This window comes from Chrysoperla carnea, chromosome 4, assembly GCF_905475395.1.
Source record: "Chrysoperla carnea chromosome 4, inChrCarn1.1, whole genome shotgun sequence".
Taxonomy (NCBI): domain Eukaryota; kingdom Metazoa; phylum Arthropoda; class Insecta; order Neuroptera; family Chrysopidae; genus Chrysoperla; species Chrysoperla carnea.
The window spans coordinates 13,818,221-13,830,140 of NC_058340.1; the positions used below are offsets into that span (position 1 = coordinate 13,818,221).

Genomic DNA, 11,920 nt, shown 5'->3' on the forward strand with positions numbered 1-11,920 from the left:
TTTCAAGCTCCTGACAGTTGTATACTATAATATTGTACAAAGTATATGAGAAACAAACCATAGAAACCACCACAAAATATTGATTATTTCATGAAAACTAAACACGGAATGAAAAATCAATACTTCTCACTATAATAATACAAAAACTTACCTACTATTTATACCATGTATATATGAAATATACATAGTATATTAAGTTTAGTACCAAGTTTGTAACGCTTAAAAATATTGATGATACGGACAAATTTTGGTTAGGTGTTCATAGAATCACCTAATTAGTCCATGTCCAGTTGTCTGTCCGTCTGCCATCACGAATATTCAAAAACGAAAAGAGATATCAAACTAAAATTTTAATGGCGTGCTAAGAACGTAAAAAGTGAGGCCAAGTTCGTAAATGAGCAGCATTGGTCAAGTGGGCCATTTAGTTAACCGTTAGAGATAGAACAAAAGTTTAAATATAAAAAATGTTTCTTATTAGAAAATAAACAACTTTTGTTTAAAATATTTTTTCGTAAACATCACTGTTTACCCGTGAGGGCGCAAATTAGGCGTAAATTTTATAATATGTATTATATGACAATATCAGTTATATATGTGTAACATTGTATGTATGTGTAATATGATAGAGTAATCAACACTGTCTATACATGATATTTCAACGATTAACTCAGTCAATTGTTTGTTTTCACTTGTTTTAATATTAAAATATCTAACAAAAAAGTGTTTGTAATGTACCATGTATACGTGAAATACATTGGTATTGTTCAAGAAAAATCAAACAACATGCAAAACACTCGTCCAAGACAACAATATTATTGTTGCGTATAGATGAAATGTTTCTTAACTTGAATTCTATTTTAAAGTATTTAGTTCACTTCTTTCTATTATTAACTTAAAAATATGTGAAATAATGGTTTTAAACGCGTGAAAAAAATAAAAGTGATTATCAATATATTTTATCTATTAATCGTTGATATCTGAGTCAATATTTACGCCTTAAACTTAAGGCTGTGTTTATATTCTCACTTTTTTAAACATTTTAAACAAATCCAATATTTTGGAATAATTGAGAAGAACTCTTATAGAATGGTGGCGGAAATATCGATAAATACGTTATTTAAAAAATATAAGCAATAAAGTTATTTAAATAATAAATTTAAGTGGCATTAAAATTTTAAGAGGGAACTTTTTGTAAAATATACTTAGAATATAGAATAAACAACTATGTTTCGTTTTCGTGATAAATCGATTATTTTTTATTTAATCACTTTATACGCTGTATTCAGTATGGCAATTTTAATTGGTAAGAAACATTTTTTACGTTTATATTGCAAAACAACTATTAAGTTTTAGAAATAATGCTCAAATAAGGTTACGCCAGTTCTGAAATTCGAAATTTTAAGGCATCCACACATTATACAGAAATTCTTAAAAAGTAGAAGATTTTCTAACAGTAGTCATAAAGAATAGTAAATATCTAAGTCACAGACGATATAGATATAAGAAATATTCGTATTATGTCGGAAAATCGGTACGTCTAAAACTTTCGGAAATTAAATTATAAGAAGTTCTTATAAGAAATTCTAATATTTTATAAGAAAATATGATAAAATACATTATCTAATGAAAAATATATGATCAGAGAGTCGACAGATTTTTTTATCAGATATTCTTTTAGTGTGTGGTAGCCTTATATTCTTCCTTGTAAAATAAGTTTTTCTTGGAAATATTTTTCCGACATCGAATACTTTATCTATTAGTTTCTTTTCGAAAAACTATTTGTCCATCTGACCCTCCTTGAGGGCGGTGAAGTACAAAGCGAAAAGACATGAAGGACTAAAATTTTAGTACATATTTTTATTACTTGAATGATAACTAATGATAAAATAATGAGGATGAAATATTCACCTGGTGGGCTCAAATGATACTCAGTCAAAAATAAAGGTTAAGCCAAAGTACTCGTATAAAAATAATCGAAGCAAAATAACCGATTTTGTCAATAATAATTAATCGATAACAACTGGGTATTTCCCAGGTGATTTTGTTCTAGTTTTTGTTCGATACCCTACGTGAACATTCAAATTGGTGCGCCTCAAAACAAAATAATATGAGTAATAGACCCCTAATCAGTGGGAAAAAATGGTTGACAATCTTATAGGGACGTCTAATAGACATCCCTATATTTATGTCGAAATACATAGATTTTAATTGTGTGTCGGCATATGGGTTGAATACTTTGTTTTGATTTCGTAGCATATACCTACTTGCATAAAGTTTTCTACTTTGTCCCGAAAAACATATAAAAATGTATAAATGTTATTATCAATTTTGTTCCAACATTGATAAAAGAATTATTCCACATTCTTTTCATTGATAAAATTTACAAAGCAAAAAAATCATTGAAGCGTTATTTCTCTTAATGTGAATGAAAATTTTAGAAGTAGGTAAGAATTGTAATCTTATTATTATTAATCTAAATGAGCATCTATTTTAAATTCTTTTGTACTTTTATAAGACAAAATTCCTTATACATGATATTTTTGATAGACCTAGATATATAGAGAACCCGAGTTCAAGCCCCGCCTTAATTTTTACGTTTCTTTCTATTTGTTTAAAAAAAATTTAAAAGTTTTTCTTCCCTTAACAGTGAATAGTATTGATTGTTTCAAATGTGTATCAATGAATTGGGATAATCCTGCATGTGATGATCCCTTTCACAACAATAATACATTTGACATATTAGAATCGCCATGTATGGGTGGTCGGAAAGGAAGAAATGGTTTATTCCCGGCTACTTCTTGCATTAAAATTGCTGGTACTTTTGGTAAGTTTTACGTTTGACAAAGCTGAGAATTGTTATACATATTGTATATTGCATATTGTATATTGCAATAACAGCTATGTCAGTCAGTCAGTTAAATGAACAAAGCTGGTCAGTCAGCCCTAATGTATGTAAAATAAATAAATAAGATGCAATTCATTTATTAAACATGAATTTTCTTAGAAGTACTTTAATTTTTATTTGTAAAAACTTTGTCATTTTTCCGTCTTTCTATATTTTGAATATCCACACGATTTTTGAAAGCATCGACTTTAGCACCATGTGTAGAAAACATACTACTTACTTAATAGTTAACCGTAATTTTACTTTTTTTTTTTGCAGATGATACCGACGAACATATAACTGTTCGAGGATGTGCCTTAGATAGCGGTACACTTACTACTGATACCGAAATCGTAAGAATGTCTCATTGTGGTGGACTTTACTATGATGATAGGTAACGTAATTTATATAAATTAATTTAATTGGCTGTCCGGCGGGAAAAATTGTGGGCCAGTGTATGGAGTAATTCAAAACTACAATTGAAAAACATATGAATAAACTTAAAAGTTGCTCGAGATCCGTGCACTTTCGGTTTTTTTTGGTCAAATTTATTTCTAATGAAGTCTAGCACAAGCTGCTTTAAGGTGACTTTCGAAGTACCAAACATTCTGTATAGCTGTAGAGTTACAAATTAATAATTTCGTAAAGTTGAAAAACATAGTTTTCCGATGAATGTGAAATAAGCTTGAATTTACATACTAACACCTCAATATTTCATATTTCATTGTTTTTGCGAAAAAGAATTGTCAATCTTTAAAAAAAAAGTTTTTTTCTTAATACAAAATGAGAAGTTTGCTTTGGCAAATATTTGTAAAAATCTATGCCTTTAATTACATGTTTAACTCGATATCAAAACCATTGTAGATGGTGAGAAAATTCTGTGACACTTTTTGTATTCCTTTTGGAGATCTGATAGAAGTGTGTCCAAAAAAAAAAATTGGCATTAAGATTGTAAGTGAATGGCACAGAAAACATTGAGGAGCAAAAAAACGTATGGAAAACAAATTTTTCGGTATGCTACCAACGCGTTTCACTCTCAAACTTTTAAACTTTGATTACTTTCGAATCAACACTGAAATCTATTTTAGTCATTTCCAATTTAACAATCAGACATTAACAAATCAAAATAATGTGACTGATTTGAATAAATAAAGTAATTCATGAATCGTACAGTCTAATACTGACTAAACTAATAAAAATTCAAAGCTAATAAAAAAATGTTCTTTCAGGTATGTTCATGGATGTTTACAAAGTTGTAATGATGCAGATGCATGTAACGATTCTCCACTATCATTGCATTCAATGGGCGAAGTTTTAATTATTGGTTTGATAACACAATACGCAATTTATCGTTATGTTTTCTAATATTATTCATTAAACAGTAGCATAACAAATAGTTGAACGAAAAAGATGTGGAAACGTGCCTATGCCATTTTGTTTGTTAAAATGTTAAAAGTAAAAGTGACCTAATAGCTAAATCATTTTTATTAAAAATAAGGGGAATGTTTTTTTCAATGACGGTATATAAAAGACTCTTAAATTTGTTAAAGCCTGTACTGAGAGGTAATGAATTTATAATTTCCTGAAAAATTTTAATATTTTCTTTTCTAAATATAATTTTTTTCTATTAAGGCTTTTAATCAGTTTTTATCGATAGGTACTTGATTATTTTGTAAAAGTAAAGTTTTATTTTGTTTTCCATAAGAAAACACTCTCAAAATCATTTTATCTAGATACAAGTTTTATCATTTAACTTGAGACTGGAACTCGAAAAAAATGTTTTCCAAAAAAAATTTAAGCAAAAATTGTGGAGCATACAAAAATTTATACTAAAAAGTTGAACTAACGAGGTTTTTAAAAGTCACACCTTGCTCATTACTGGTAAGAGATAGATGTTTAGTTTAAATTGTAAAGTTATTCGTCTTAATAAACCCTTACAATTTTTGTTCGTAATATATTTTCAAAAATGTATACATTCGGCAGAAATCTAATGGGCTAAGAGATAGAGCCGAGTTTTGCTCGTGATCTGTAGTCCTTCCAACGTAGTTGTCACTATGTAAAGGGGGTGGGGCTTTTTTCGGTAATAGTAGACAAAACATTACCATTAAGCTTACACATTTCTAATATTTCTATTTCTATAAGCCAGAATAAATTTTTCTTTTGATAAACCTAAATACTGCCTTCTACGTAGCCATATGTAGAAAATATCGGAAGATTCTACATAAACAAAACAATTACATATCATAAATACCAGCGAAATTTAGTCATCTTTTCGAACATGGTTACATTTCCAAAGTGCTTTAAAATCTAATGTAAATATAATAATACTAACATAATATTTAAGTAGACAATATTAGACTAAATCACTAAAAGCATTAGACCTTTCCCATTTTCGAAGTTTGCCAAGTCCCAAAAGTAGTTTCCTGTTTCGTTATTGCTTGTAGTTAGGAGTATTGTGTTAAATTTGTTTCTCAATTACAAAATAGATAATAAAAATTTTTTATAATGTACTACATATTTTGTGCACAAAATTGTGGGAATCGTCTACTACTTCATACGCTTTAACAAAATTTTTTGGGTCGTTACATTTTATAAAAAAATTTAAAACGCTGTAATTTCTAAATGTTAATTAAGGTCCTGAAATTTCAAGTAATAAAGACTACAAATTTTTTGAAAACTGTGTGTTTTATTTCCTAATACTACGGTCAGGCACGAAAGCGAACTCCAAACGACAACGAAATTAGAGCAAGTATCAAATAAATGAGTGTATAACATCGTATACTGTTTGATAGTTACCAATTTTCATTCTTGTTTGGTGTTCGTATTTCGTTTCAATTTTCGTTTTTATTGAAAACTAAAAAAATGTTTTAAAAAACAAGTGAAAACAAACAACTGACTGAGTTAATTGTTGAAATACCATGTATAGACAGTATTGATGATGCAATCGTTTGTTTTTTGACGTCACGTAAATAAAAAAACATATCCACTTTTAAATAGCCACACACACATTACTGATATTCCCATATTAATACATACTATAAAATTTGCACCGAATTAGCGCCCTCGTGGGTAAACAGTGATGTTAATAAAAAAAATGTTTCAAACAAAAGTTGTTTATTTTTTTATAAAGAACATTTTTTACATTTGAACATTTGCCTATTTCTAACGATTTACAAGATTGGACCCAAAGCCCAATTGACCTATATTGCTCATTTAAGAACTCAGCCTCAGTTTTTACTTTTCGAGTACGCTATAAAAATTTCATCTTGATATCTCTTTTCGTTTTTGAGTTATCATGTTGACAAACAGACGAACAGACGGACAACCCGAAATGGACTAATTAGGTGATTCTAAGCGTTACAAACTTGGGACTAAACTTAATATACTATGTATATTTCATATGTACATGGTATACTAAAAAAATAAAAAAGGAAATTCCAGAAAATTTTTTTAATTTAAAATTGTACAACTCGTTGAAAAAATAACTTTAAGATCTTAAATTTCCAACTGTTATAAAGTCTTTAAAGTGTTCCGAATAAAACATACTTTTTTCAAATTTTTAAATCAATGTTTAATACCTAAAAAAATTATTTATTGTGACGGTAAATAAAGTAGATAGACTTCCGGAAGTCGAAGTTTTTTATTGGAAATTTCCTCAATAAAATATTTCATAAATATTAATAGATTATGAAATATTGTTGAAAAACGAAATACGTTTTTTTCCATCTTTAATTGTTTATCACTTTTGCAATTTTGTATGTGCTGAAAAACGCTTTTAGCACAATTTTCTAGACGCCATTTCGAATCCAACGAGCTATCGCTCGTATTTTTACGACCATTATTTCTATATTTCATCAATTTGAACTTGTTGACCAGGCTATTTACATAGAAACGCCAATATTTTAATATTATTTATTAATAATTTGTCATGCTTTTTTGCGTGTAAAAACATTTCCAATTTTGAATTTTAAACAAGAATTGTATTTTGAATGTTTTCAAGAAGACACTATCGTTTTGCACATTCGCAAGAAAAATGGGGGATGATGGTATAGAAGGTAAGTACATAACTATATTGCTTTAAAATAATTCAGTAATGTACAGTAAAACCCCTAATAATAATCTTATTTTGAGACCCCTAACAATTTCTAAGCCTTCGTATGTTATACTATTAAGTTTTATAAACCCCCATAAAATGTGAATTATATTATTGAAAATTTTGCAGTCATATTAAATTATGAATTATATAAAATAAGATATAATGGTTCTTAAGAAAACGACTAAACGGTTTAAATACAACTTCTTAGATTACGCCATTGTTTGGTAATGAAAATGTCAATTATAATCAAGAGACTTTAACGGTAAATAAATGTGTATACAAGAGTTAAGTCAACAAGCACAAATAATCAACAAATTTTAATCGTTATATAATTTTAAACAATAGATATTTTTGGTTACTCAAACTATCTGCCCTTGTAATGTAATATTCTATTAATTATTTTTAATTTCTAAGGATTTAACTATATTATAAAGCGTCCAACATTTGCACCAATATGTTTTGGATCAAAGTTAAATCGAGATTCACTGCCGCTTGCTGGTCCTGGTTTGTCATCGTTTATGGCAAGATCAGTTTTAGAACAATTTCCAACATTGGCGCCCAACACTTACGACGTCAAAGGACAAGATTCTTTAGATGATGTTTTGAATAAGGTTGTATAAAAAAAAACAATCAATAAAAATTAATAATGAATACTGGTTCAATCTAAAAAACTCAAAATTATTTCATAAACGCTTATAATTATCATCATTTATCACATCAAAAAATCACCCGTTGTTTCTCTGATATTTTAATACCTTTATTTAAAATCGCCGTTTTCGCCGTTTTTGTTCTAATAAAAAAAAAAGCAATTGAAAAGACCTTAGTTATTTTCTTTTTTCAATACTTACGTACATCTAAAGACCTTGGAATCGAGCTAACAGAAGTTTTCGAGTTTTTTGACGTATGCGTTTGACGTTACCTTCGATTTAAATGTCTAGGCGATATTATGCTATACTCACTGGCGGATTTAGGAGGTTGTCGAAAGTTTCAAAGACAACTAACACGCAGAACCGTAGGACACCAATCATGCACTCGCCAACGATTTAAACCTAAATAAACTCCATAAATATTGATCGACTTACTAATATTATTATAAGTTTTTCGAGTTTTAATATTTTAGACCTTAGCATGTGACGCAACAAAAATTTTGCTCCCCTACCTCTTGTCACACAATGCCACATTTCCTTGACCACTCCCCCCATAAACGTGTTGCATAATTTATGGACAGCCCCTAATCAAAATGTCCATTTTCTTAATATTAAAAGAAAAGCTTCAAGTTTTATGTTGTGGTATAATATAATAATAATTTTATAATTTTTTTGAATAGAAAAGTAGCACAAAGGGATCAATTGGACAAGAACCACGTTTTCGGGAGACATATACAAATATTGCACCAACTAGCACCAAATACAATATGCGTGTATTTCCAAAAAAAACGAAAAGGAATAAAATTTCATTCAAGCAATCAGCTAAGAGATTTCCACCTGTGCTATACAAAGATAATCCAGGGTAAAATTAATGATAAATTTCCGATTCCGAAGTTTTAGCAATACAGTTGGGCCAAAGTACATAATTTTGAATTTTTTCAAAATAAAAATTATTTTGTATTACTTGATCAATTTTAAGCAGAAAAGTACTCTAATGATTTTTTTCTCTAGACGCTTAGTTTTCGAAATAAAAATTTTTGGAAAACTAAAAATGCAATATTCGATTTTAAGAAAAATGTGTAATTTTTTCTATCCTTGAGGGAATTCGCTTAACTAAAGCAGCTGCTGTGCTACGAATTTTGTTGAGTATTTAAAAGGGTAGACTATATTCTGCTATTCCACTTTTTATGTTAAAAGCAGCCTATCTAATTAATTAATGACTATATAATATGTTTTAGGCCAGGTACTTATAACTTATCCAAAACTAAAAAACGAGAAATTCCTTTTTGTCATAAATTCGGAGGTCCGGCGATACTAAAACCTGCTGTACCAATTGAATGTGTACCTTTGAATTTACATGTTTGTGAAATGTGTCATTTAACACCACTAGTTGATTTTTGGCAGAAAAGTTTTACAACTTGTATGTGTATTCAATGTTATAGTGAAGAATTTGAGGAGCATAGCAAATATTCGTCAAAACAACTTCGAGAATTTAAAGTATGAACGCGTTTTATACTTGGTATATACAGTGAGATCATTTCAAAAGAATCCACCCTTAATATCTCTTGCCTTAATGTGATTATTATTTTGAGTGAAAACTCGTCGATTTAGATATCGAGGGAGGAGTTAAAAATGAAACCTAGAAAATTTTAAGTTTCACCCCTTCGCCCCTTGTCACCCCAACTTTGCATCATTTGAAAGGGCATAAAATTCTCAATTTACCATGATAAAAACAAAATTAATCGATCCGTTGGTTATTAAAATAGACTACCTAGAAGATTGAATTCATACCTTCAATCTACTGTGTAGTCTATCTTAAGAACCAATAGATCGATATCATTTTTTTATCATGGTTAAATAAATAATTTTATGCCCTTTCAAATGAGGTAGCACAAAGTAGAAAGTTCCATTTAATATTTCAAAGTTGGGATGGGTGGGTATGAAAGAATGAAAATAATTCGGGGGTGATGAAATAATTCATATATTTGTATTGGAATATTTCAGTTAATGCGAGATTGTTCATTTATGCACGACCATCAAGGTACCAACACATATAAAACAACTCTGCCAGCAAAGTATTTAAAAAAGAAAATTTTAATTGAAACATACTTAAGCCAGTACTTCGATGAATTCATTCCCCAGCCCATTCATGATATACCTGTTAAATTAATAAATATTTCGAAACCTGATACAATTAATTTCAAAGATACAACTCAATTCTATTCACAATTTAAGCAATATTTAATGAGTATATCTAAACGTAAAGCAAATAAGCGAAGATTATTGATTAATGCAGGAAACGATTTGATGGATGATTAACAAATTTTGGTAAAATAGTTTTTATTTTAAAAAATAATTTTTATAAAATAAGTTATACAAAAAAATAAATAATTACTAAATAAGTAAAATAAAAGTTTTTTATTCCACTTAAAATGAGTACTTTCGTACCAATCCATGTAAGTAGTTTGTATATTTTCTCCATCTTTCTCCTTATCTTTATATTTTATAGATTTGAAATTAAATATATATTTATGATTAAACAGTTTCCATTATTGAATATACAGTTTTGTTTTCGTAAAGCCGATTTGCAACAATTTTGACTATATGAATCCGGAATGTGAAAATGGACGGGTCTCAACCCCTTGGTTCAAAAAAAAGAGTTCCTGTATAAAATAACGAATGCGTTTGTGACTTGAAGACGTTTGCAAAAATACAACACACGTCACAAATCATCACAAGCTGGAAAATATATTGCATCAAATTACAAATTTGTTTACATTCTGTGTTTCTTTCGAAGAAGGCTATTTTGTATGTATGTATGTATATTTGTTAGTTGTTTGAAAGAACAAAACAAAATGGCGGATTTTTGGAGCGAAAAAGTAATAAATACATTAATAAACAAAAATTAACAAAGCCTATCGAGTAGGGTAACAAAATAAGGGAAATTTAAAGGATTATAAAAATATATATGTATAAGTTATATGTTTAAAGTTAATTAGACATAATAAATTGATTAAAAGTTTTAATATTGTTTAATAAGAATTTTCGTGCCAGGGCACTAAAAAAACTAAAATAAAATTAATATCTAATAAAAAAAAAGCCGGCTGGCTGCGTTTAATTGGATCTAAATTGGTCCATTGAAATATAGTACGACTCAAATCTTCACAATAATGGGCCTCGGCGGTTAAAGTAATAAATAAATATATAAATTATTCATTTTATTCAATAAAATGCTTAGAACTATCAAATTTGTATTCGCATACTTGGTTATTGTACTATACTCCATAATAACAAAAAAATGTTTGTAAGAAAAAGTACTAATTTGACATAACAAATCTACTAAATAAATGTTTAGATACTTACAATGAGATTGACTTCGATTATCAATTAAAGTAACGTGTTTGTATAAAGCTTTTTTATTTTCTCTGGAATGTTTTACTTTCTAAAAGTGTTGCAACAATCAACTGCACTATCTATGTCATTTTTCAAATACTATATTCTAGAGACAAACCAACATTTCGTCAGTATATAGATAATGCTAAAACGTCGAGCATCTAGAAATACAACGACATAGCTTCAACATTTCGTCAAGAGATAGCTTTCTGGTAATAAAAACTGCATGCATATATACTCATACTTATACAAATGGTCCGAGAGAGAACCACAGAAATTAGGAAAATCTAGATGTAGTGGAAGTTTATATAGTAATATAGTAATCAAAGATAAATGTGTGTAATACAAGCGAACAAGTATGACAAGCCAAATAGGCTAATAAGGATGCAGTTAGAATCAATAGTAACAGAGCATCAAAAACTTTAATGTCCGCAGACTATTTGGTCCAAATTAATGAAAAATAAGTTTTTTGTTATTTCGTTAATTTTGATGAAATTGATACCTCACCCCAGCGTTATATTTAGCGCTCCAGACCGGTGTTCTGTTATAAAGCAAGTTTTGAGCTACCGATTTCTAGATCCGTATTGATAGTACACTTTGTGTTTGAAATATATGTTCTTCAAATTTTAGATAAATCTCGCAAGACTTTTTGCCTCACCAAACGGCCTGGCCTTTGGTGTATGATATTTTTAGGATGCCCTCTATCTTTTGGTAACCTTCTAATAGCGTATTTTCTTTTGATTAAATGCAATAATGACATATTTTTAAGTCCCATTTCCTCTGAAAGTTAACGATTTTCGTAAAAAGGTTTTAAATAAAAAATGTTAGTTTTTTATGAGGTCATACTTTATAATTTAAAGTGTTATTCTATCCCCAACAGTTAAGAATCTTAGTTAATTA

The 11,920-nt window shown here is 28.7% G+C and overlaps 2 protein-coding genes across 2 annotated transcripts; both read left to right on the top strand.

Annotated features, from left to right (window-relative positions):
* The first annotated feature begins 1,218 nt into the window (after positions 1 to 1,218).
* Positions 1,219 to 4,367, top strand: LOC123298489. Its single transcript, XM_044880504.1, has 4 exons — positions 1,219 to 1,303; positions 2,648 to 2,824; positions 3,164 to 3,278; positions 4,114 to 4,367. The coding sequence occupies exons 1-4, from the start codon at positions 1,225 to 1,227 to the stop codon at positions 4,247 to 4,249; spliced, it is 507 nt and encodes a 168-aa protein (XP_044736439.1). The 5' UTR covers positions 1,219 to 1,224; the 3' UTR covers positions 4,250 to 4,367.
* A 2,446-nt stretch (positions 4,368 to 6,813) lies between these two features.
* On the top strand, positions 6,814 to 9,946 carry LOC123297869. The gene is made up of 5 exons (XM_044879678.1): positions 6,814 to 6,939; positions 7,395 to 7,591; positions 8,308 to 8,489; positions 8,866 to 9,124; positions 9,632 to 9,946. Exons 1-5 carry the CDS (start codon positions 6,918 to 6,920, stop codon positions 9,944 to 9,946), a joined length of 975 nt encoding a protein of 324 aa, XP_044735613.1. The 5' UTR covers positions 6,814 to 6,917.
* The last annotated feature ends 1,974 nt before the right edge of the window (positions 9,947 to 11,920 follow it).